At 52.9% G+C, this 25,651-nt stretch overlaps 2 protein-coding genes across 3 annotated transcripts in view; both read left to right on the top strand.

The window, feature by feature from the left end:
- On the top strand, positions 1-23,882 carry CPA5 (carboxypeptidase A5). Of its 2 annotated transcripts, XM_064574950.1 has the most exons (11): positions 1-1,566; positions 2,718-2,799; positions 3,890-4,024; positions 13,585-13,683; positions 15,110-15,211; positions 16,407-16,508; positions 16,870-16,980; positions 17,395-17,485; positions 20,817-21,016; positions 21,295-21,379; positions 21,879-23,882. In XM_064574950.1, the coding sequence occupies exons 1-11, from the start codon at positions 1,451-1,453 to the stop codon at positions 22,064-22,066; spliced, it is 1,311 nt and encodes a 436-aa protein (XP_064431020.1). In that variant the 5' UTR covers positions 1-1,450; the 3' UTR covers positions 22,067-23,882. The 2 variants fall into 2 exon arrangements, with proteins under 2 accessions (XP_064431020.1, XP_064431019.1); XM_064574949.1 differs by lacking the exon at positions 21,295-21,379 and having other exon boundaries at positions 3-1,566.
- Positions 20,889-25,651, top strand: part of CPA1 (carboxypeptidase A1) — a 20,276-nt gene continuing 15,513 nt past the window's right edge. Inside the window, exon 1 of the mRNA XM_045864260.3 lies at positions 20,889-21,016. Coding sequence (XP_045720216.1) covers positions 20,976-21,016 — 41 coding nt within the window. The 5' untranslated portion in view covers positions 20,889-20,975. The remainder of the gene's footprint in view (positions 21,017-25,651) is intronic.

Raw genomic sequence — 25,651 nt, 5'->3', positions numbered from 1 at the left:
CCTATGTCTACTAAAGCTGAATGTTACTTGGGTGGAAAGCCTAATTGCTTTCTTTTCTAGGTCCTTAAACCCTTTGCTAATGTTTCTGTCTGAGAGTTCCCAAAGCCAGGGTTCTAGGAGAGTTTGGCATGTCTGAACAGCTGAACCACGAAATAATGGAGTAGGTCCGGCGGGGTGTGGGAGCAGGGCATTCTGTCAATAAAAGAGCTCCCCTCTCTGCACACATGGCCAGTTAATTGGCCATTCTGGGAAAGGATGGATGGGGAGGGGGGCTTCTGAGAATCGCCGGTGACAGTTAAGTGGCCTTTTGTTGACGTCCTCTGCTGAACAACTTTGTTGGATTTAGTCTCTGCTTTTCCTCGGCCTCCTGTGGATTTTCTGTTAGATTCATTTACCATTCAGGCATCATCTTTCACTCTCTCCTTCCAATATGACTGCTTTGTGTGCTGGCCTCGGCTTTATTCCCGCTCTTCCCAGACCATAAAGGGGGCTGTGTGGGGCTTCGGCAGGACCGAGAAATTGACTCTGCTGTCTGTCGAGAACCATAATGCTCGCAGTGACCTTGGTGTCTAGCAGACAATGCACCACCTGCACCAGCCTACCGGCGACCGGCTGAAGATAGAGGAAAGGGCGGCTTCCCCGAATTCCTTCTCATGCTATGTGTCTCTTTCCTTGGTTCCCCTCTCCGTTCCCTTCTGTCCCCCTTCTGCCTGCTGCAACTCACGTCCTGACCTAAGACGCAGCTGTGACTAAGCGTTAATGCTCTTGAAATAATAATATGTTCTATTTTGCAGGCTTGGCCAAGCCAGTTCACCCAAGTTGTCTCATCTAATACCCCCCCAAACCCCTGTGAGGTAGGGAGGGGAGGTATTATTAACCCTATTTTCCTGATGAGTAAACTGAGATTTAGAGAGATTAGGGCAGTTGCCCTCAGTCTTTTAGACAGGAAGTGAGCAGGAGGCCTCTGTCTCTAAACCCAGCATTCTTTCCGTGGCGTCCACACCCTTATGTGTGAGGAGGACGTGGCCCAGGGGAAGTGTGAGTGGATGGGGAGGGAGAAGGAGAGCAAAAGGAAAACGTTCCATGAAGAGGGAGGAAAGGAGTGATTTCCTTGGGCCTCTAACTGTTCTCATCTTTCTGCGGAGATGGAGGATTTGATGTTCACCAGAGGCTGGCCCAGCAAACCTCCAGGGAGGAAAGAAAGCCAAGAGCCTTGTCTTCTCTTTCCCCCTTTCCTCTTCCCAGGAGGGGATTTGCCTGGCAGTGGGGAGGGGTAGCCCTAGCTCTCCCCAGGCCCTGCGCGTGGGAGTCACATGCTGGGTCTCCCCCGAGAGAACCTAACGCCTGTTCTCAGGCCGGGCCTGCCGGCCTTTAGGTGCCGCGTGGTCTGGAGGCCTCGGCCATGCCTGCCCACGAGGAAGGCCCCTGAAGCTCGCCTGAAGGAAGAAGCATGCAGGGCGCCCCTGGAGGAGGCGTGGGCCCTGGCCCGTCCCCTGTGGACAGGTGGACGCTCCTGGTCTTCAGCTTTATTCTGGCAGCAGCTTTGGGCCAAATGAATTTCACAGGGTGAGTGGCTGTTCCACCGTGTGGGGGGTGGTGGCTGTGGAGAGCTTGGGGACCAGGTGTGTGTGTGGGGGGGGCAGCGAGGGGAGGTGGCTATCCTACTGGGACCTGGCCAAAGTGGAGGGATTTGGGCCCTCAGTTCCATTCAGGTCCATAATCTCCCATGCCCATGCTCAAGGGCAGGACAAGCAGCTGTGTTATTGTCCCTTTCCACGTTAGTTCTTAATTGTGGCCCATGGGGAAGCTTTCAGGGCTCCACGAATCCCCTGATTCTTGATTATATGTAAAATTATTGGCCTATCTACTTTTTTTCCTGGGGGGAAGGTTTATAACTTTCCTCTGATTCTTAAAGAAGTTAGTAACTGCCAGAAGACTATGTCTCCTTGCCCTAGGGATGCAGTATTGTCCTCCTGTGAATAACAAGAAGCCCTAGTGTCTCACACCAGGCCCTCTAGGGACCTGTTTCTCAGCCTCCCAAAGATCATGCAAGGTGACTACATGGTATGTCCATAGTGGTGATCAGAGAGGGGGTTAGTGAGGGCCTTCATCCTCCCTGATATCTGAGCCAGCCAAGGAGGGAGCCGGCGCCATCCTAGGCAGCAGACCCCGGAGGTCACAGCTCCTCCAGCAGGATGGGAAGGGGCTCAGCTTCCTCCCAAAAGGTAGCGTGAGGCTGATCTCCCCTTCTGTGTCCTCAAGCTCTTGAGAGAAGGCCTGAGAAGGCCCAGGGTTTGACAGACCACGGCCCCGGGTCCTTGTATGAAGAGCACTTGGGGCCACAGTTGGTCTCCCCTGTCCCCTGGATCTATGCCTTTCTCCCCTTCATTCCTTTTGTTCTCCAGCCCTCCTCCATTCCCCGCAGTTCCTTTCCCGTACTTCCTCCCCCGTCTTGGCGCTGGGTTCATCAGGAGCTCTGCCAGGCTTTCTTTAGTCCCTTAGGTGGTCTGTCCTCAGGCTGGAGCGGCCCCTATCCCAGGCTGAAGGACTGTGTGCTTCCCGGAGCTACGCGTCCTTCTGCTCAGGGTCCTCTGGCCTCCCAGCCTTCCCACCAGGTGCCCTTGGCCTGGTGTCTTCTCATTCCACCTCCTCCAAGCAGCCCAGCCTTCCAGGAAGCCCTCTCCGCAGCTCCCTCTGCCCTCCCTGTGTCTTTCCAGAGACCAGGTTCTTCGAGTTCTGGCTAAAAATGAGAAGCAGCTTTCAGTTCTCAGGGATCTGGAGGGCCTGAAGCCCCAGAAGGTGAGGACTCCTCAGAGCTGAGGAACACGTGGTGCACTCTCTTATAGTGACTTGCACTGTATGTAAAATTATTGGCATATCTACTTTTTTTCCTGGGGGGAAGGTTTATAACTTTGGCCCCCTTGCCTGCTCCCCCCACCCCAAGCCTGCCCGCCAGACAGCTCTGCCAAAGAGCACAGCACTGTGGAAAATCACATGCGGCTCCTCTTCAGGAAAGGTTGGGAACACTCGCCCAGAAGGTTGGGTGGCCCTTCTTGGCTTTCTCCTCTGTCCTAGATGGGGGGCTGTTGAGCAGACCCCGTCAGGGGCCACTTCGCAAGTGACTGGGATGTCCCAAAGCCACACGGGAGGCACATAGGTCCCTGGGTGGGACGCCATGCCGAGTGCAGCCTGGACACATCTGTTTCCCAACTGAAATGGCTTAGCTTGGCAAACCTGTGTTTTATTTGGGTTCGTCCCTGTCAGGCTGAGGATTTGTTTCCAAGAACATTGTCCTCTGCAAGTATTCCACGATGGAAAACATTTTCTTCAACTGTTAGAATAGAAGGGTATTGTTGGAGGGCCGTTGAAACAACCAGATATTTCTGGAGGTGGCCTGCAGCCCTTGTCCCTATTTGTTTGAGTACCCCTCTCTCCCAAGACGCACAACACTTTATAACAGTTCTCTCCGTTTTACAAACTGGGAAATTTGGATGACATGGGAATCCAGATTGGGTGCCTCCCACCTCTCCGGGGCTTGGGGGCAGTGATGCCTCCCTCTTCTGACCAGGGTTCTTGTCCATGTTCATGTCCCATATGATGAGCTGTCTCACTTTTAGCAACTGTGTAGGGCTCTTGGGGTCCAGGTGAAGTTGCAGTGTGTGGGGGAGGCTGAGAGATGAAGGTGCTTGGAATTATGGAGGGGAGCTCAGCTCGGGGATTTGGTTTGTTTGCCCCTGTCTTTCTGCTTGGCCTTAGGGTTTTCATTTTGGAACTGGGGCCCTTTTAACCGTGTAAGAGAAGATGATCACCTGGCTCCCTAAGGTGCCTAGAGGATGGTGAGTAAGGACACGTGATAAATGGGTCTATTTTCCTTTCCTTTGTGACCAAGGTGGACTTCTGGCGTAGCCCAGCCCGGCCCAGCCTCCCTGTGGATATGAGAGTTCCTTTCTCGGAACTGAAAGACATCAAAGCTTACCTGGAGTCTCACGGCCTTGCTTACAGCATCATGATAAAGGACATCCAGGTGAGGTCCTGCCCCAGGGCTGCAGCTAGGGGCCCCCTTTCCCCATGCCTTTCTGGTTTGGGCCCAACACGGAGGAAAACAAGCCAGGGCTAACAGTGGACATCTTGTTTCTAGAGTTCCATCTGCATTCTTGTGAAGTGGCTGTGGAAGGAATGAAAGCTCACACTTCTCAGAGAATATTTAAATCTAGGACAGAGTCCCCAGGGGGAGGGTCTCCTGGTGTGGTAATGGCGGCCACTTGTGGGTGAGTCCTCTTGGGGAGGGATTCGCAGCTCACGACGGCCAAGGAGGAGAGCCAGGAGGAGGGGAGCAGGAGGAGGTAGCTCAGGTCTTCCTAGGCATGAGGAGAAGGCAGCTCTGGATGCCTCCCTTGGCTTTTCCGACTGTCCCTCCTGTCCTTGCGGTGTCTCAGCCATCCAGTACCAGAGAGTTCCTTCACTCCAGAGAAGTGGCAAGAGGTGAAAGAAACCTAACTGTGGGCCCTCTGTGGTTTCCCTCCCAACACCAGGACCGCAGTGCTCTCAGTCCTGGGCACTTCTCCCAGGCAGGACGCTCCCAGGGCAATAGCTTTGGGAGAGGTGGCTGCAGACCCGCCCTCGGGTAGGGCAGAGGGACCCTCCCTCCCGGCCATGCCAAGCTCCCCACCCCCGCTGGTCAGCGCACCTTACAGTGTCTTTTCTGAACGTCATGACATTTTATTTCCACTGTTCTGTCTTCACGGATGTCCCAGGGAGCCTCCTTCCTACAGCAGTTCTTGGGGGCACCACGTGCTGGTTAGGCCTCTCTGGCCGCACCCCTTTGCAGATGCTGTTGGGGGCCTGTAGAGTCGTAGCCACCTAGATTCCTCCCCAGCCACACTGTGATACAGCTCATCTCTGAGGGCTGGGAGTGTGGGAACCCAGTCTCCCGGCTGCACGCACTTGACACCACATGCCAGGGGATAAACGCATTAGGAACGTCCCTTTCCCAGGCGACCACAGGGCTGGGCCACTTAGGTCCATTCAAAGACCTTTATCCCTCATCAGGCACATGTGTTTGCTGCTCAGTGTGGAGGGGTGGGCTCTTTCTCTAATTAATCCCCCACAAACCAAAATGGGGAACTCCCGCAGACGAGACAGGGTGCCACATCAAAAGAAATAGCACTCACGGGCGCCTGGGTGGCTCAGTTGGTTAAGCCACTGCCTTTGGCTCAGGTCATGATCCTGGAGTCCCGGGATCGAGTCCCAGGATCGAGTCCCGCATCAGGCTCCCTGCTCAGCAAGGAGCCTGCTTCTCCCTCTAACCCTCCCCCCTCTCATGTACTCTCTCTCTCTCTCATTCTCGCTCTCTCAAATAAATAAATAAATCTTAAAAAAAAAAAAAGAAATAGCACTCACTTCTCATCTTTAGCCCAAGCCTGAATTTTGAAGTTTGCGTTTCCCTGCTTTCTGCCGTGCCCTGGAAACCCCGCAGCATTTGGCAAACAGATATGAAGAGGTCTCTCAAAATTTTCTGTTGATTTCTGCACATCGGGAATGGCCCCAGAGGCACCTCTGAGCCTGCCCACTGGTTCCTTTGGGGCTGTCGTCCCCATTCTCCTCAGCCTGTCCTCTCCTGTCATCCTGGGCCTGGAATCCCTCGGGGGGGGGGATGGGAGGGGGATAATGCTTTTTACTCCCTTTTAGTAAGATGCCCTGGACTCTCAGCCCTCACCCAGCCAGGCAGGATTTTCACCAACAACTCCGTCTGTCTGCACTGCATCAAGCTCTGATGGTCATACTTAAGATCCCATTGTGGATTAGAGGGAGCAGGGGGCCCCTGGGGGAGGCTGCTGTGTTGAGTTGATTTGTGGTGATGAGGGGGAGAGTGTCCAGGAGGAGAAAAGCTCAGAGGTGCTAACAGGAGGGGAAGGCTTTGCACCACTCAGGTTGTTGGCCTCCAGCCTTATGTTTCAGTTATTGATGCACAGGCCGCATTTCTTCCGAATCTTCCGAACCTTCTCAGCCGCGGTGTTTGGCATAGTGTCTCTTGCACGGTGGGCCCTCAACTGTCGCAGCAATTACTCTATTGGCAGGTTCAGAAAGAGCATGCCCAGACAGAGACCTTGCTATTATGTTGGTCTTTGTCTCCAGAGCCCCCTCTCCTGAGCCCCTCAAGGTCCAGGATCAGGCCCCTGTCTGTCTTTATACCCTAGCACCTACGAGAGCACCTGCCACTCGGTTGGGGCTTAATAAATTTTAGCTGAATTAATGGATGCGGGGGAAGGAAAGAAGTGGAGGTGTGTTTGCTGGACACCACCAGGCTGAGAGGGAGAGGGAAAAACCTTGGTGCAGGCTTTTACTTTGGCCAGAGGCCCTGGAGATTTTTGAGGAAGGGAAGTGCCCCCCCCCCCGCCCCCCAGCTGTGATCAGGGGGCTGTGAGAGGTAGAAGAGGTGGATGCATTCATTCCACCCACTGGTGCAGAGATACCTACTGTGTGCGAGGTGCAGGAAATACAAAGATAAGAACTCTGGTCCTGTATCCAGGGGCGCCGGTGTCATGGGGGTGGGGAGTGGAGGGGAGTAAATTAGTGATTACAATGGAGTGGATGAGTGTGCTGATGGAGTGCAGCAGGTTGCTATGGGAGCGAGGACACGCGGCTCTCAGAAGGCAGTAATTACGGTGCGGCTGAAGAGCAGGCGAGGGGGGGACCGGGAGGGGAAGGGGGCCCCCGATTGGCGATGAGGCCCGACCAGATCACAAAGGGCATCCTCTGCTGGGTGATGAGGTCGAGATTTTATCCCCAAAATCGTGGGGGAGCCATCGGAGGGCTCTGACATGATCAGATTTGCATTTAAGAAAAATCCCTCTGACAGTGACAATGTTGAGTTGGGGACAGGAGCAGGGAGAGACTGACAGGAAGGAGGGTGCTGAGGAAATTGCAGTGGGCCAGGCAAGAAATTATCTGATTCCGAGTGAGCTCTATTTGCATTTAATTTTTCTTCACCTCCCCCTTTTTTTCAGCCCTTTGGTTTTGGTGTAGTTTTTTTTTTTTTCTCTCTCTAGGATGAGTCACCATGGAAAAGCTTCACTTGAGCAATCAGCTCTGTGGATTTTAATGGCTTTTTTCTGATTACAAAATTAATAAATATTCATGTTAGATAATTTGGAAAATAGGGGAAAGCACAAAGGAGAAAACAAAAACCACCCGTGCTCTGAGCATCTAGAGCAAAACACAGTTTAGGGTATTGCCAATCCCCCCCCAACACCGGATCATTCTCATTAGCATACAAATATAGAGTTATTTCTTCCGCCCTAAAAAAAATCTACTCTTGATCCCTTCCCTCCACCTCCAGCTATCTATCACCCCATTTCTCTGCTTCCCCATACAGCAAAACTCCTGGAAATATGGGCTATACTTGCCATCTCCATCCCTCTCTTTGGGCAGACCGTCCACCCCTCATGTCACCAAAACTGTGTCATCACCCACAGCTCCTAGGTCCACCTCAGTGGTCAACTTTGAGTGCCCTTTGTTCTTTCACCTTTCAGCACAACTGGTCACACTCTCCTCTTTTGAAACATGTCCTGTCTTGGCTTCCAGGACACTGCCCTCTCTTGTCTTACCCATCTTACTGGCTGCTCCTTTTCATGTTGTTTTCCTGTTTCCCAGCTCTGTCCTTTGACCTCTCTTCTATCCCTTCATCCAGGGTCATGGTGTTGAATACCTTCAGCCCCCTGAATATTCCCATACTTAGAGCTCCAGCCTGACTCCTACATTCAACCTGAACCCTAGACTCCTATATCCCACCACCTCCTCCGCATTACCACCTGCATGCTTAGCTAATGGGCATCTCAGACTTTACTGTTCCAAACTGAGTGCCACCCCTGCCCAACCCGCTCCTCCACAGCCTTCTCCGTCTCAGGAAATGGCAACGCCAATCCTTCTGGTCACTCAGACAAGAAGCCTGGAGTCATCCTTAACTCCTTTCTCATATCCCACATTCAGTTCGTCAGCAAATCCCATCAGCTCTCCCTTTAAAATGTATCTGACCCATCTAAAACTAATGATGTAATGTATGGGGATTAACATAACAATAAAAAATTTAAAAAAATGTATCTGACCATTCTATGCTGCCACCCCAGGCCAGTGCGCCATCAGCCCCACCCCTGGATTATTCCAGGAGTTTTCTACTGCTCTTCCCAACTCCACCCTTGCCTCCTTGTTGCCCAGTCTCAAACCAGCATTCAGAGGGGTCCTTTAAAATTATTAGTATTACATATTATATTCAATGATGTCACTTCTCTGCCTAAAACCCTTAATGACGTCCCAACTCAGAGTAAAAGCCAAAGTCCTTAAAATGGCTACAAGGCGCCACATGATCTATGCCCCACTCCCACATCACCGACTGCTCCCCCTTGCTCACTCTGCTCCAGGCACCTGGACCTCCTTAATGTTCCTTGAACTTACCTGACCCGTTCCTGGCTCAGAGCCCTTGACTAGATTCATACCTCAGGGCCCTTTGCCCTTCCTGGTCCTTACGACTGGAATGCTGTTTCTGCAGGTATCTGCATGACCTATTCCCTCACTGCTTTCAAAACCTTATTCACAGGTCACCTTTTCACCTTGTTTTAAGTAGTACCCTTCTCCTACATTCCCCAATTCCCTCCCTCCTTCCACTGCCTCACTTTTCTCCTTGGCACTTACCACCTTCTAATATCCTATCTAATTTATGTAATTATGCTGCTTATTGTCTGTCTCCCCTGCCAGACTGTAAGCTCCAGGAAGGCAGGCAGTTTTGTTTCCTCGGCTGCCATATCTTTAGTACCCAGTGTGTGCTCAACAAACACCTGTTCCCTGAAAAGAAGACATAAAAAGTGGCCATGACGGTGGCTGGGGTGGGGTTGGGCAGCAGCTCTTAAAAGCGGAGGAGGCCAGGCACGGATGAGCAGGAGAAGGCAAGGGGGGAAAGCAGCAGTCATGGGCAAGGGCCTGAGGGAGAGGCAGCGGGCAGGGAGAGAAGGCCTGGCCCTTCTCTTGGTCCTGGAAGGCGGGCCTTTGCTGACTGACCCTTAATGGGGGCCATCTGCCATCCAAGTCCTCCAGATACCACTTCTCTCTGGAGGACTCCAGAGTTCCTGGTCATGCCTGGTAATGACTGTTCCACCACAGAGTCCGGCAGTCGCCCCCCAGAACGACTATTGCCCCGCCTTCTTCCTCCTGCTCCTCATAGCTGAGTGTTAGGCAACGGTTCAAGCACTTTACACCTATTAACCCTTCTAATCCTCACGAGAACGCTCCAAAGAATGTTCTCAAGCGTGTGATAACATGACCCCCGCTTTATGAAGGCACACAGAGATTAATACTTTGGTAAACCGAGGCACAGAGAGATGAGCGACTTGCCCGTCCGTGATGGCGTCAGGATTTAACCTGACACAATCTGGCTACAGGCCCTGTACTCTCTCTGCTCTTGTGCCATCTGCGGCCTCAGCAGTTGCCCTTGTTGTTGGCGTGGGTGGATTTAACTTTGCCTTTTGGGCAGTGGGGCCACCACTCAGCCTTGAGCTCGGAGGGGGTCCATTCGGAGAACCCCAGATCTGTAGCCACCGCCATGGAGGCACGGACTGCGGTTGCGACCCGCCTTGAAGTGGCCTGCAAGAGAAGGGCAGGGGCATATGAGGAGAGGGGGCTGCCACTGTCACAGTGGGGGGTGGCTGCGGGGTGGGGGTCGGGGGTGAGACGCTCCCCGTCCGCTGTTACCCGGAGCCGCGTCCATTTTGCGTCTGTGGTTGGAGTTCAGCCGCCGAGTGCTGGTTCCCTTCAGGCGTCAACCTCACCTTTCCGGGGCCTCCCTCGGCCTCCTGCCCCCCTCCGTCCTGGAGGTGCTGTTCTCTGCTCAGTGTTCCCATCCTTCCTTACCCCTGTCGTAAATTAATTCACACCAAGGTATTACTTTCCTTGTCAGGTTATGGCTTCCAGGGAGGCAAATGGCTTACTTGTGAGCTGTTTCTTTTTCTCTCTGAGAAGCCTGCCAGGGCTGTAATTAGGCTTCCCTGAGCCCGTGGCAAGACTGCATTCTTAGTTCTCCCGTCTCCTTCCCTCGGCCCTGTGAAGGGAGCAAACATCTGTGTAGTTTTCAGGCCAGGGTACATTAGTGTTCTTGGAACTGGGGCCCAGCTGTGAGGGCTGAGCATTCCCCATCTGTAAGCGGGTCTTGTCTCCATTCACAAGGCTGTGAGGGTGTTTGGAAAGTTATTTGCAGTTCGGTGCTGATTTCCCATTTGCCCCCAAGCTGTTCTGTGGAGCAAAGAACAGCCTCGTGGGAGCTGTGTCCCTGTGGGCATCCCTGGGGGTCTGTGGGAAGAGCTGGGTCCTCTGGTCCTGTCTTCCCAATTTCGCCTCCCTGTCTTCCACCCTCGCACTGCCTCAGGCCCTCCACCGGTTCCCTAGGCATTCGGGTGTGCGGACCCTTCTCTCCTGTGGGGCCAGAGGGGGACTTCCGGGTGCACCAACCCAGCCTGCTTGCTCCCCTGCAGCCGCTCTCCAGAGCTGGTCACGCCCGGCCCAGAGTGACATCAGGGCACGCATTGGTCATGGTGGGCTGCTGAGATTTCCGTTGGGTTCCTGGGAGAAGACAAGTCCCTTTTGTTAGAGCTTCCCAGGGTGGTGCCTGGTTAACCAGATCAAGGCTCGTCCAGCCTTCCCTCACTCCACCAGTAATCCCAGCTTTGCCCAAGGAGGAATGTGCCCAGCCCAGCCAGTTTGGCCAGAAGACATTGCAGTCACCATTGCCTAACATGCAGTCGGTGCTCAAAAAGAAAAGAAAATGAGGTCCAGGCATTGCTCTCCAGTCCTACTTTTAAATTTGCGAATTTGAGGGTTGTGAGCAAGCTGACTGGGGCGGGGTGGGGGGGACGGCAGGTGGTCACTGGGCGGTGGCCTCGTCTGCAGCAGGGATGGTGGAGGCCAGAGTCCATGGCTGCTCCTTTATTTTGGCCACTAGGGGTTTTTATTTTTGTTTTAGTATTATTTATTCATTTAGAAGATCATATGTATTTTAGTATAAGCATGTTGCCAAAATGTAAAAATAGAGAAAATTTAAAAATGGCTTAAAATCATAATCTTTCTATTCTAACAGGCATTGTTTACATTTTGGTATTTTTTGACATTTTAGTGTCATGTTTTCCTGTGCTCGGGGTATTGCTTTTTTCATTATTTTAAAACACCTCTTAATTGCAAGAGTAGTATGATGGACTTTTTATCTGTTGTTAACATTTTACACATTTGCTTTTGCTTGCTCTCTCTGTAAACACACACACACACACACACACAGAGATAAGCATACAGTTGACCCTTGAACAACATAGGTTTAAACTGTGTGGGAATACATGAATTTTTTTTTATATAAATACAGTACAATACTGTAAATGTATTTTCTCTTCCTTATGATTTCTGTTTTAGAAAGGTTTTATTTCTTTATTTTGAGAGAGAGAGAACACAACTGGAGGCAGAGGGAGAGAGAGAATCTTAAGCAGACTCCGCCCTGAACATGGAGCCCAATACCGGGCTTGGTCTCATGACCCCAGGGTCATGACCTGAGCCAAAATCAAAAGTTGGATGCTTTTTTTTTTTTAACTTATTTATTTGACAGAGACACAGCGAGAGAGGGAACACAGCAGGGGGAGTGGGAGAAGGAGAAGCAGGCTTCCCACTGAGCAGAGAGCCCGATGCGGGGCTCGATCCCAGGACCCTGGGATCATGACCTGAGCCGAAGGCAGACGCTTAACAGCTGAGCCACCCAGGCGCCCCCCAAAGAGTCGGATGCTTAGTGGACTTAGCTACCCAGGAACCCTCCTTGTGATTTTTTCTTTCTTTTTTTTTTTTTTAAGATTTTATTTATTTATTTGACAGAGAGAGGGAGAGAGCAAGTACAAGCAGGGGGAGAGGCAGAGGGAGGGGAGAAGCAGGCTCCCCTCAGAGCAAGGAGCCCAATGTGGGACTTGATATCAGGACCCTGGGATCATGACCTGAGCCGAAGGCAGGGGCTAAACTGACTGAGCCACCCAGACACCCTCCTTATGATTTTCTTAATAACATTTTCTTTTCTCTAGCTTTTTTTATTGTAAGAATACAGTATATAATACATATAACATACAAAATAATGTGTTAATCATCTGTTTATGTTACTGGTAAGGTTTCTGGTTAACAGTAGGCTATTAGTAGTTAAGTTTTTGGGGAGTCAAAAGTTATGTGTGGATTTTCAACTGTGTGGGGGTCGGTGCCCCTAATCCTCTCATTGTTCAAGGGTCAACTCTATATTCCTGTAGATATGTTTATCTATGTGTGTGCATATATATGTCTATCATGCATATTATAAATAACATATGTGTTTATTATTCTTATTAGCCTTAGGGTTTTGATAGCTAGCCAGCCTTAAGGAACCCAAGGCTAGGAATAGGGTATCTGGGTTCTTACCTCACCTCTGCCCCTTATTGGCTTTGCCACTGAGTCCCTTCACCTCTCCAAATCTGCTTTATCTCTAAAACACGAATACTTAATTCCTACCCTGTCATTTGGTCATCTGACCGGATCAACTGAGATAATGAGGATAGGGATGCCTGGTAAACTAAAAGGATGCTTTGGCCTGAAGCAAGGCATCACCAAGACTTACTGGGTCGCAGAGCTCAAACCGGGGTGACTCTGGGGGGAGGTCTTCAGCCTTCACAGCTGAGAGGCCCAGGCACTTGCCATGCTGCAAGTCAGCGCAGAATCCTGGGGTGTCTCTGTCCAATATAAGGGTATGAGCTTGAGGTGAAGGGCACCTGCCCACCTCACTGAGTCCCAAGCTGGGAAAAGTGTCCCAGAACGATGTAGGAGGGCAATCCAATCCAAGTACGTGCCCTCCCTGTGGTCAGTGGGAAGGAGCACGCGGGGACTGAGTACCAACTCCAAATGATACCCAAGCACATTGCTTTTGGCTCACCTATACTCATGTTTGAGAGGCAGTTGAGAAGGTGAGTAAAAGACCATTGGCACATTAATCCCATAATTATTTGGCCCTGCTTAGTCCACAGCTGGCTTTCCAGATGGCCTGGACATCACTTGTTAGGCTACTTCCTGTGGGTAGAGTGGCTGTTGTGGGTCAGGGGAGCCCTCTGCTCCTCCAGGAGTACATGGTTCAGCTTGGGCCTTGACTCAGCAGTGTTCCTGGAGGACCAGTAGATCATGAGCACTTTTCTAAAACACTTTCATATCCATGATTACATTTATCCTATGATATGGGCAAGGCAGGTTCTCACTGTCCCAATGTTCATGCTGATGAAACTGAGGCCAAGGCCTCACAGCAAGTTGGCGGCAGACTTGGAACACAGCTCTCCGGACTCCTCACCCTGTGCTCACTTGGGAAATGGCGGCACGAATGCTGGCTTGCCAAGCAGTCACCTAGCAACCGGCGTCTCCTTCCGTTGTGCAGCTCACACTCACGGTGGCTCGCTCTCCTGTGTTGGTGCTGTCTTTGTGCCCAGCCAGCTGAGGCAGGGCTCAGGGAAGGCGGGCCTGGCCCTGTCCTCCCCTTCCCTTCCAGTGTGTGCCCTTGTCTCCTAGGTGCTGCTGGATGAGGAGAGAGAAGCCATGGCGAAGTCCCGCCGGCTGGAGCGCAGCACCAGTAGCTTCAGCTACTCCTCTTACCACACCCTGGAGGAGGTAGGTCTGCCCAGTCAAGCTCTGGGCTCTGTTGTCCCTTTGGGCTCCCTGGGTCTCCAGACTCGGGCAGAGATTGATCAAAGACTGAGGTCTGTGGGAGAGTGTGAGCCGACACTGGGGGAGTGCAGAGCAGACACTGGGTGAAAGCCTGTCAGAAAGAGTCAGCTTCCAAGAAGTCCAGAAGCGAGGACTCAGAGAGAACTGTGGCTCAACAGTGCCGCCTGGGGCAGGTACAGGACAGAGTAATGGGCCTGCTAGGCAGGACGCTGAGGTAGGGACACGTCACTGGCAGGTGGTGTTGTCTCCATAGCCAACACTGGGGCTGGGGTTTCAGGGGTCTCGACCTCTCCACAAGCATTTCTGGTGTCAAGGGGCCCCAGCTGTGGGTGCCAGGGTGTAGCAGGAGCAGGAAGCCAGGCACGTTGGAGAGCCACTTGGTAGAGTAGAACAGAGTTGCCTCGGTTGGAGGAAATGCTTGATCACAGTGACAGCCAGCTAGGGCAGGCGTGACCAGCTGTGACTTGTTTATAAAGAACACAGAGACACCCAGTCCAGAAAGAAACTCAAGGCTCAGGTCCCATTCTCTTTCTTTTTTTTTTTTAATTAAGATTTTATTTATTTGAGAGAGAGAATGAGAGAGAGCACATGAGAAGGGGGACGGTCAGAGGGAGAAACAGACTCCCTGCTGAGCAGGGAGTCCGATGCGGGACTCGATCCTGGAACTCCAGGATCATGACCTGAGCCGAAGGCAGTTGCTTAACCAATTGAGCCACCCAGGCGCCCTGAGGTCCCATTTTCATGTAAAGGACGTGGTGATTTTGGTATTGTCCACTCTATGATTGTCATTATTACTCTCCCTGTTTCACAAGGCCTGTAATAGAAGATCCATTTTTTTCCCATATATTTGGTAATTCAGTTATATACATTGATAGAGGAAGGGAAGGGATTAATATGGTCTGTCAGTGTGTATTGGTAGATCATGAGCACTTTTCTAAAACACTTTCATATCCATGATTACATTCAGAGGGCTTAGAATCTAAAAGGGCCGAGAAGACCGTAACAGCACTGCAGGGTCTGTGGGGTCTGTCAGATGGACTCAGTGGGCCAAGCGAATGGAAGCGAGAGAAACTTCCACCCCGCGAGAGCCTTGCAGGCTGACCCTGGGGACTGAGTGGGTGATCATGCGCGAAGGCTTAGCTCTGGGTGTGGTGAGTGGCCTTCGAATCCAGGCCGACCGCAGCTCATTGCCTTGGGCCTGGTGGGTGTCTTTGATTTGGGCAGTTCTCCATCTGGGTTCTTTTAGATCCTCAAGGGAAGTGGGAAAGCATTCAGCAGGGCGGGATGGGGGAGGGAGAATATCCGGGGAGACCCTGGGGTTTGCCCCTCCCTGCCTAAGTGCCCGTCTGATAGATGTCATTCCTTGCAGATATATAGCTGGATGGACAACTTTGTAACTGAGTATTCAGATATTGTCTCAAAAATTCGGATTGGCCACAGCTTTGAAAATCGGTCCATTCTTGTCCTGAAGGTAAGAGCTGGTGGTGTTGACCACTAGACTCTACAGTGAGAGCCTCCGGCATGAGGTTGAACTCATGTGGGGTCATGGCTGGGTGGGAGTTGTAGGGACATAGAAGATGTATATCCTCCTGCCCCGAGGTGACCCACAGCTCTGGGGTTGTGGTGTTCAGGGCCCCACCCTTGTAGGTATGGGCAGGCGACCGTGCAATGACCTGGCATATCCTCAGTCAGGAAGTAGGTGGGAGGTTTGCAAAGGAGATGGAACTGCAGGGTGGCGGTCATGTCACGCTGGTCTTGGGATGTGAATGTGGGGGAGCCGGCTTTCTCCCTATTCCCTTGGTTGCTTCATCTGTTGAATGGGAAGAGAGGTAAATAGAGGCCTCATTTCCAAATGACTGAGGTCATCTGGCTCAGGCAGCCCCTCAGATAGGCCTGAGTCTGTGGGGAGACCTCCCAGCCCTTCCCAGTGGCCGCTGGAAACAGAGTTTGAGCAAAGTTGGCAGCCGTAATGCCCTTGGTCATGAGCGGAGGCAGGATAGGTAGGAGTGTGAAGCCCCCCCACCACCCCCGCTGAAAACAATTCTTAGCATGTGCCCTAAAGGGCACTTAGGAGGTTGGACCCCATAGGGCCCCTGACACCCAGCTCTCAGAGCAGACGAGCACTGTTGCCCTCAACCCTGCCCTGGGGGACTCTTCCAAAGGGCCGAGTGTCCTCCTCTCCCTTGGGATGTGACCTCCTCTATCCCTGCCTTGATTTCCCCCGGGGGCTGTGCGTGTTCTCCCTTTAATGTTGTCTGAGACCTTACTACACAAAGTGTGGTCCTGGCACCTGCAGCAGCATCCCCAGGAGCTTGGCAGAAATGCCCAACCCTGGACCCCTCCCTACACCTGCTGACAGAGAGTTTGCATGGTAGTGAGATCCTGGGGGATTCATGTGCCCTTTAAAGTTTGAGAAACACTAGTCGAAGGAAGCTCTGTGCTTCTGGCTGGATCACTCGGCTCCCCACGTGCACGTGCCCCACTGCGTCCCAGGGCCCCCACACTTCGTGGACTCGCACAAGTACCTGCGCATTCAGTCCCCCTCCTGGGCCCAGAGCGCCACCCCAGGCGGTGCGGAGACCTCTGGGGCCTGCTCCTGGGAGCCTAGGGACAGCCCTGCAGCTGTCTCAGTTCAAACTTGTTTGGGACCTTGTGCTTTTACCCAGTTCAGCACTGGAGGTTCTCAGCGCCGGGCCATCTGGATCGACACTGGAATCCACTCCCGGGAGTGGATCACCCACGCCACTGGCATCTGGACTGCCAAGAAGGTCAGCGCAGACGATGGGGGTGGGGCAGGGGTGGGGACTACTTGACTATTTCGGGGTGTCTCCAGTTGAAAATTTATACTGGGTTTGTTTAAACGTAGAGGCTCCCTCCCCTCCTGTCCTTTGGAACAGTTGCTGTGAGCTCTGCCCTTCTTAGCACAGCGCCCACACCCAGCCTCTGCCTCCTGGTTGTTTAAAATCCAAGCCTTTCATTCTGCACAAAGAATGTATCTGACGGCTTGATGGCCACCCCTGCCTGCAGCCCCTGGCTGTGCAAATGCCCTGACCCACCTTAGAGCAGAGCCCGGCAGCGCCTCCCATCCCTCCCAACCCTCCCCCGGCCCCACTCTGCCCTCCCTTGCAGATTGTCAGTGAATATGGCAAAGACAGCACCCTGACAAACATACTGAACGCCATGGACATCTTCATGGAGATTGTCACCAACCCTGATGGCTTTGCATTTACCCACAGCATGGTGAGGGCATTTGGGAGGGAGGGAGAGGGGTAAGGGTCAGGGTCACCTCTGCGGAGGGAGGGGGGTCGCGGATGCAGGAAAGGTCGCTGCAGCTTTGGGAAGCTGAGCTGAGGTTCCCTGGGGGCTGGCGGGTGGCTCGGGTCAGCTATGGCTCTTGCCCTTCCACCCCTGTCCTGCTACCCCGGAAGGCCACTGCCGGCAGCCTGCGCCTGTCCTCGGGCCTCTCCCCACATCCTGGCTTTAGCCACAAGGTGATCTGCCGTCCTGGCCCATCCTCATGCCAGCCGCAGCCTGCCCTAGAGATCCTTCCTTTTGCCACTCTCTGTCCCGCCAGACCCGCCTTCCTAGGCCGGGATGTCAGAGGCTCCCACCCCCGGGGAAGGGGTGAATTTCACCTGCCCTGGGCTTTTTCAGAACCGCCTGTGGCGGAAGAACAAGTCCACCAGACCTGGAATCTTCTGCATTGGCGTGGATCTTAACAGGAACTGGAAGTCAGGCTTTGGAGGTATGGCAGTCTGCTGGACTTGGGGGCAGGGCGGGAGGAGGACTTGGTCCTTGGCACGTCTCCCACACAGTCAGGTTATGTGGACGCATACCTCGGGAAACGGGGTAGTTAGCTAATGCCAGTGAGTCATGGCCGGGGACCGGCAAGCACATGCCTGGGATTGGCTGTGCGATACGGGGAGAGGCTGCGCATGCGTGGTCAGCATATGCATATGTGCGGGCTCCGTGGGAAACACGGGAACACGCTACTTGCACGGGGAGCGGACTGCGGGGGCCAAATCCTAAACATGGGAGGGGAAGGTACAGATAGTCTTTGGGTTGTACCTTCAAGAGACACAAGATGGGCTTGCTGGTTGCTCAAAACTCAGTTTTTATGCCCCCCCCCCCCCCAAATCGCTCTAGCCCTTGTAGGGAGCCCACCAAAAGAAAATGCCTCCAAACTCATTTCCTGAGAGCCAGGACCTGAAATTTGCCCTTTGGGGAGGCCAGAACAATAGTTTTAATATAGAATAAGCCACTTTCTTATCATCAACTCTGACTTGAGCCTGATTTTTATTTTTTGACTTAGTTGCTTTGTAATCCTGGGCTGATGGGCTGGTGCATGTGTGCAGGGTCATATTGTTCTAGGCAGAGGTGGGCAGCTTCCTCCCAAGTTCCTTGGTGTTATTCCGGATTATCTCCCTTACCATACCAGGAGAATAGGGACTAGATGGGGAAACTGAGGCCTCCAGAAAACCTAGAGACCATTATGTGGATCCTGGGAATGCAGCAATTTGTTGGGTGGGATGCTAGGTCTAGCCAGGACAGGTTGCATGGGCCCAGCCTTCAGGCTCCAGATGTGGCACCCACTATACTGGGGTGGGGTGGGGTGGGGGGTCGGAGTTTGGCTCCAAGGAGACAGTGTCATTGCTATTGAAAAGCAGATCCACAGATGGGAGGCCAAACCAATGAGATAGAACATTCTAGATCTTCCCATCACTTTGAAAATCTGGCTTCTTTCAGTTGGTTCTCATTGAAAAAATCAGCATCTGAAGCATCCAGAGCAAGGCTCTCAGCCCATGGTGTGTGTGTGGGGGGGTTGTCTGAGAATCTGGTGCTGTGTGTGTAGCTGCTTGTGTAAGGGAACACAACCATGTAAAAATGGGTGTTTTCACCTCCAAATGACCAGACACTTGCCCCGAGTGGGCATCCATGTGGGCCCTTCGGAACCGGCTGAAGCGAGTGCCCACGGACCCCAAGATAAACTGGCTAGCAGAAAGACAAATCATCTCTTAAGGAAAATAACTTTTGTGTGTTTCCCCACAGGGGGCAGGAGGGGGGAGGAATCAGTATATACACAATATAAAAAAAAATGTATGGGGAAAAAAAAAAAGCCCAGAGGGGACAAAAAACTCCCATAATCCCACTACCCAAAGATTACTGCTTTTAATAATTTACCATGTCCTTCCAGAGATTTCCCTTTGCTACAAATTACAGTTTCAGAGAAGGAAAAATAAATAGCTAATGAATCCATTCGCAGGTGCTTGTGACACAGGCAGGCTCAGCGGACTTGGCCTGTGAACGTCAGAGAGAGGCAGGCAGCTAATTCCCATTTGGTCCGGGGAAGATTAGTTTATGCTGCTTAGCTCAAACCAGAACTAATGGTCTGAAGTGTTTCTCCATATTTGGGCAAAGCCACCTGGTCGTTGGCAGGGGAACCGCTTTCCCTGCGTGGGCTGCAAACGCAGACAAAGCTCTCAGCCTCCCCCGCTCTGCTCATCTGTTGCTGTTTGTCATTCATCAAGTGGAGCAGGTGCAGAAGCTCCCGGCAGACACAACAAACAGGGCCACTGTCCAGCCTGTGGGGCTGCTCCTCACCCTCGCTTCCTGCAGACACATCCCCTTCTAGCCCGGGTCCCTACCCCAGGCGGGACCCAGCAGACCAAGGGGGGACGCACTCCCCGGTGACAGAACCGCCTCTGGGCCTGCCTGCGGACAGAAATAGCGTGTGCCTGGGTTGGTGACTCAGGCGGGAAGATTTTGTTGATGGTTTTATCATTGCCTTAATTTAATTGCTGCATAATGAGTCATCTGTAGACCATCCCTCCCACTCATGCTGCCCTCACCTGCACTCCCCGGAGAGCACTGGTTTGCTCCAAGCCTAGCGCAGCATCTCAACTAGTCCCTGGGCCAGCCCCCCAGCCCTCCAGCCAGCGCACTGCCCTGAGGGTCTAGGGGAGCACTCTGGCATCCTCCGGAGGCTTCAGAAGTTGGGGTGACCCCTGACCTTGGCCTCAGGCTTGTTTGCAGTCATTTCAGGGCGGAATGAGAGGAGGAACTGGGATGGCTCTTTCCAAATGTGTTCCTAACCCACAAATCTTGACCAGCCCACAGCCCAGCCCTCCATGACATGGCCCTTGGGGAAGGGAAGAAGACACAAGAGGAGGGTAAGAGGAAGGAAAGAGATGGAGAGCAAAGAATCTAGGAGATGGGAACCAATTAAATTTGTGAACAAAATAGAAGTTCAGCTCCTCTCCCCTAACTGAGGTCCCCAAGAAGAATTGTCAAAGGCTCTTTACATCTGTGGCTCCCAGACCAGTCTCAGGCAGCTATGGGGCTCTATTCTCTCTTTTCCTGGCCCCAAGTCCATGTTGCTTCTGGAGCCACGGTTGTGGCAAAGCTTGAGCAGATACTCAGTCTGAGCACTCAACTGACCCAAGCCTTCGGCATGGCAGTGGACAGTCGGCAGAGAGGGGTCAGCTCGAAGGGGTCGCCGCTTGTCGGGGAAGCCAGGGTTGGAGACCTAGAGTTTCCTCTGAAGGCAGTCCCACTTTTCTAAGTCCTTGGTCAGGACTTAAGCAAAGGACAAGCCAAGGGAGCTCTCTAGAAGGCCCACAGAGTTGCTGAGTCATGGTGTGAATGCACTCCTCTGATGTATTAGACTAGGGTGTGCAGCAGTGATAAATGCCATCCAAATCTCAGTGGCTGAACACAGTAAAAGTTTATTTTTCAGGCACACGAAGTCCAACGTGGGTAGGTGACTCTCCTTGGCAGCTTCCTCCCGACTGTGACAGAGGGATCCAGAATGCTTCCTCCATCTAGAGTTTTTTGCTCCCAACCACATAGACAGAAGAGACTGTGGAGAAGTCATGCCTGCTCTTAACAGCCTCAAACTAGAAGTGACCCATCATTACTGCTCACATTCTCATTGGTCAGAAGTAGTCACATGACCTCAAACAAACTGCAAAGGAGGCTGGGAGATGTAGAGGAATACCTGGATATCTTGTGAGCGTTAAGTGTCTTTCCCAAACCTGGCAATTCGGACCCTCTGGATGGTTTTATTTTTCTTCCAGGGAATGGTTCTAATGACAACCCCTGCTCAGAGACTTATCGTGGGCCCTCCCCTCAGTCGGAGCCAGAGGTGGCGGCCATTGTGGACTTCATCACTGCCCATGGGAACATCAAGGCTCTGATCTCCATTCACAGCTACTCTCAGATGCTCATGTACCCTTATGGCCACTCACTGGAGCCGGTTCCAAACCAGAAGGAGTTGGTGAGATTGGCTGCTTGGGGCTTGGGGGAGGCATCAGGCAGACCGCCAGAGGTTCAGGCCCTCACTCTGAAACAAGGGTCTGGACCAGTTGAGCCCGTGGTGGGGACGAGGGGGAGAGCTGCTTGTTCTCACATGTGGTCAAGTTCAAAGCCAGAGGGGCTGTGCTCCCTTCTCGTGAGAGCCATCTGCACATTCAACTTCTGGGTTTCTCAGCGGCTGATGAGGGTGTGGGAGCGTGGGGAGCCCCAGCCTCTCACCCTCTGCATGCAATCTCTCAGTACAGTCTTGCCAAGGACGCAGCGCAGGCCCTGTATGAGGTCCACGGGGTCGAGTACATTTGTGGCAGCATCAGCAGCACCCTCTGTGAGTGGGCCTTCCCCGGGTGCTGCTCTAGGCCCCACATCCACCTGGGGTCGGGCAGGTGCAGGCTGTTTGCCGACTGGCAGGGCGGGTTGGCCACAGGGCAGTGCCGTAGATCTAACTGAGCGCGGTCAGAGCTGCCGTCCGCATCTGCGTAGAGGGGTGAGTGGTGGTCCCCAGAAACAGGCCGCTCTTTCTTTGCAGCATTAATTAATGCCTGGTTCCCTCTGTCTGGCTTACTGTGGTGTTCCTTGAAGGAGAAGATCCTTCTTGAAGGAACGCTCCTTGGTGGTCTCAAGGAGCTTTTTTTTTTTTGCTGGGGCAGAGAATGGGGGGGGCAGGGTGTGGCCCCCAGGTTGACGCCGGGGTCAGAGGGCGTGGTGTTGTCTGCGGTGAGTTGGGGCTTGGCCCCCAGGGCCCACTGTCCACTCAGGATACTTCTGCACCTTAGGACCATGCCCTGCTCTTTCTTCGGGGCCTTTCTTTGCCCTTTTATATCCAGATGTGGCCAGCGGGATCACTGTCGACTGGGCCTATGACAGTGGCATCAAGTACTCCTTCACCTTCGAGCTCCGGGACACGGGGCGCTATGGCTTCCTGCTGCCGGCCTCCCAGATCGTCCCCACGGCCCACGAGACGTGGCTGGCGCTTCGCGCCATCATGCAGCACACCCTCAATCACCCCTACTAGCAACACCATCAGGGCAGAGCAGGAGCGTTCGTTCCCTCCCCCAAGGCCTGGGCTCCTCCCGAAACCCAAGTGGTACATCGTCCTCCCCACACCCTTCCCCTGACCCCTTAGGAAATAAACAACACGTTTGAACAGGCTTGGGGGCCTCTGGGGCTTCGGGCTCAGCACTGAGGGGACAGGGGCGGCTTGAAATGCCTCTTCAGGCCTCAGGAATTCAGGAGGATCAGGGGCCGAGCAGCCCTTGTATCTCGTCCTCTTGCAGCGTCCTCCAGGCCCAGAGCAGATAACTCACTCTCTGGGAAGCTACTGGATACAGATTGTCCCCTTGGCGTTTACATTCTGAGATGATCCGGAAGGCACAGTGTCTGATCAGAAGGAGGGGGGCCCCAGTGGTGGCATCTCCGGCAGCCCGAGGGAGAGGTGGGTACGGACAGGCAGCTTCCTTCTCTGCCTGCTTCATTCCCATGCTGTGTAGCGGGGAGGGCCACATCTCCGAGGCCGCGGCTTGGAGGATCCCATTCGCCCGCTAAAGGAAGGTGAACACCCTCAAGGTCTCCCCTGGTCTGGGGAGCAGGGTCGCAAGCCAGTCAGAGCCGGCACAGCAAAGCGCCACCCACCCAGGGAGAGGAAATCCTCTTTCCCCCTTCTCTTCACCCATGGTCACCATGCTTGTCAGGCACTGAGCAGGGAGTCCGGGCCGGGCATTTGCTAAGCAAGCACTTTATCTAAGGGAGAGAAAGGGACGATATTTTGAGATACAAATGAGGTGCCCCCACCCCATCCTGAGGCTTCCTTACAGCTTTGCCTTCCTCCACCACTGGGGAGCAGGGATAAGGGGTCTCTCTGTCCTGCCCCCAGGGGAAGGCAGGTCCTCTGAAGAAGCAAGCAGGCCACTGAAGAGCTGAAAGGGTCTGTGTAATTCTGAGGCAGAAAACAAGACTTCCACGGGCAAGGGCCAGACTTTTGTTGTTTTTGTCACAAAAGAAAAGGGTTGTGGGACCCGTGATTTGGCCCCTGCAGGACACGGGGTTTTACTATAAATCACAGATATGGAAGAAAGCAGGGGGAAATGAGAACAAGTCCCCCTTTCTACGCGCCCTGTAAAAGAAGACAGAGGCTGAATCAGTGGGAGGTGGGTATCAGCGGGGATCAAAACTCTAGGTGAGGCCCATGTCCAACATGGCAACTGAGCAGCAGATGAACAAGGGCTGAGCAAGGGGTCTAGAAAGCTGATTAAAACGTATCCATGGGTGTACCCATATGGCCGCGTTCACCTGAGCAGTGCAGCTACTGGGAGCTCTGAAAAAAGAAATGGGGAGGAGGCCTGGGGTAGAGGCAAGAAGGCTAAGCCCGGGGGCCACGGAGGCACCGTGGCCAGGGGCTGTCTGTGCGCAGGAGCAGCTGTGCCATGAGGAGGCCTGAGGAAGTCAGGGTAAAGAACACCTGAAGAACCCAGATCATCTCCAGGGGAAGAGCCAACAGCGGGGGAGGAGAGCATCCCCACTGGGGCCGCAGTTCCTCAAGAGAGGCGGAAATTTTTTTTAAGCTGGAAGTGATTTGAGCGAGCTAGAATTTCCAAGCTAACGTCTTCTGCTATTAGTGGAAATATGAGGCCACGGGCTGAATTAGCATAAGCTATAGACAAATAAAGCAAGTTATACCTTGCACACTGGAGTCTGTGATTATAACTTTTGTACCCTCTGCGCAAATATTTTCATTTCATCCTCTTGGGGCGGATACTACCATTATTAATAAGCTTGTATTTCAGACGAGGAAAGCACGATCATGATTTGGAGAGGTTTTAAAGGCCACATGAGGCCACATGGATGGGAAGTGGTTGAGGGAGATTTGAACTTGGGTGTGTCTAACTCCCCAAACTACCATGTCGCCATTTGTCCAAGTGTGACGTGTGACCACACCTGTAGCAGAGTCCATGGGGAGTTGTTTAATGTGAAGGTAGTTGTGTTCCATTGGGGTGTACCCCCTGAATCTGTATTTTTACCGTCTGCCCCAGGAGTTGTGAGGTCCCCTAAAGGCTGAGAACCACCTGCTCTCCTGCCTCCCAGAAGAACACATTTGAGTCTTCCCGGGGAAGTTGGGGCTCAGCATCTCCACCCTCTGCCATTATCCGTTAGAGCTGAAGGTGGTTACAACAGCGGGAGGCTGGTCATCCTTCTCCAAGATGTTCCCAAGGGGCTGCCGTGGCCCTCACCTCAAGCAGTGTGGTCTGGAGACCACAGGCATCAACACAAAGTCTGGAAATACAAATTCTCAGGCCACCCCAGACCTACTGAACCCAAATCTCTGGGGATGGGACCCAGGTGATGCTCATGCCACGCTGGAGAGGCGTTGCCCTCGAGGCAGGAGTATCTGGACCCTGAGGGGTTTCTCAGTAACAACAGTGAAAATAATAAGCTTTTCTAGCACCTAGCCAGGCATGGTTCCAAGTGCATTACAGGATTCAACACATTGCCTCCTCACAGCTCTAAGAAGTAGGACTCTTACTGTCTGGATTTTCAGATGAAGAAGCTCAGACTCAGGGTAGTAGCTAAGGGGCACCCAGCTAACGGAGTGGCAGTCGTGCCCTGAGTCGTGCCCAGAGCCCCTTAGGACCAAGGGCCAGGAACTTGTTCTCGTAGCCATGTTGGTAAGACCCGTGTACAGCCAATAGATTCATGAAAGTTGGAGCTGGAACTGCTTTGCAGAAGGGGGTCTTCTTGAAAGGCACCTTTCTCTTTAAAATCCTTCAGTGAGTTAACCACCCCCCTGCCCCACCCAAGATGCTACATGGCTGGCCCTGGGGACCTCTCCCACTTTGCCTGAACACCTTGCTCATCAGCCCCAACCTCACCAGCCTCCTCTCAGTTCCTTCCCAACTGGAAGCATTTGCACAAGATGCTCCTTCTTTCTGGAACATTCTCTCCTCTCACTCTTCCTCCAAATGGCCCACTCCTTAAATTTTTCCCTTCAATATAAATTCCTCACCAGTCCTTCTAGAACCACCCATTAGAAGTGGATCTATTATCCTCTTTTCCAAGGCCTTATGTATTTCCGTGATTACAATGATAATTAATTGACTTCTTTGTTGTTTTGTTTCTGCCACTAGTTTGGCTGCTCTGTGAGGGTAGGGACCGTGTTTGGGTTCTTCAGCCTCACTCAGCTCCTGTCAGGTGCACAGTAGATACTCAGTATTTGTGGAAAGAGTGTTTCTCCTCCTCGGCCTCATACAGATTAGTACTTAGGTTTAGTATCAGGTGACGGAAACCCACCCTACTGAGGCTTAATCAGATCGGGGCTTTATTTTCTTCATGTACTAAGTTGCCTGAGGTGGGCAGAGCAGCCCACCTGACTGAACGTGACTCCTTGAGGCACGTGGGACCCAGGCCCCCCTGGCCTGGCCTGTTTCCTACTCTGCCATCATTGCTACATCCCGTCATGTGACTGAGTTCCAGGCAGGAAGGGCAGGGGTGAGCCCGCAGCTGGCTGGCCCATCCGGGGACTTCAGCTTACATTCTGTCGGCTGGGGTTGTGTCAGGCAGTCATGCTCAGCTGCAAAGGAAGCTGGAAAATCACCTTATAGCTGAG

This window comes from Mirounga angustirostris, unplaced genomic scaffold (assembly GCF_029215605.1).
Source record: "Mirounga angustirostris isolate CCGP_5_RB_7025 unplaced genomic scaffold, mMirAng1.0.hap1 SCAF_12, whole genome shotgun sequence".
Taxonomy (NCBI): domain Eukaryota; kingdom Metazoa; phylum Chordata; class Mammalia; order Carnivora; family Phocidae; genus Mirounga; species Mirounga angustirostris.
This window is presented reverse-complemented; position numbering and strand designations above follow the sequence as displayed.

What these genes read in the sequence shown, in the direction of transcription:
- CPA5 (XM_064574949.1), top strand. Translation starts at nt 1,451, where the DNA reads ATGCAGGGCGCCCCTGGAGGAGGCGTGGGCCCTGGCCCGTCCCCTGTG. An exon ending in AGGGCCTGAAGCCCCAGAAG is followed by an intron (nt 2,800 to 3,889) that starts GTGAGGACTCCT and finishes TTTGTGACCAAG; the next exon opens with GTGGACTTCTGGCGTAGCCC. An exon ending in GCATCTGGACTGCCAAGAAG is followed by an intron (nt 16,509 to 16,869) that starts GTCAGCGCAGAC and finishes CCTCCCTTGCAG; the next exon opens with ATTGTCAGTGAATATGGCAA.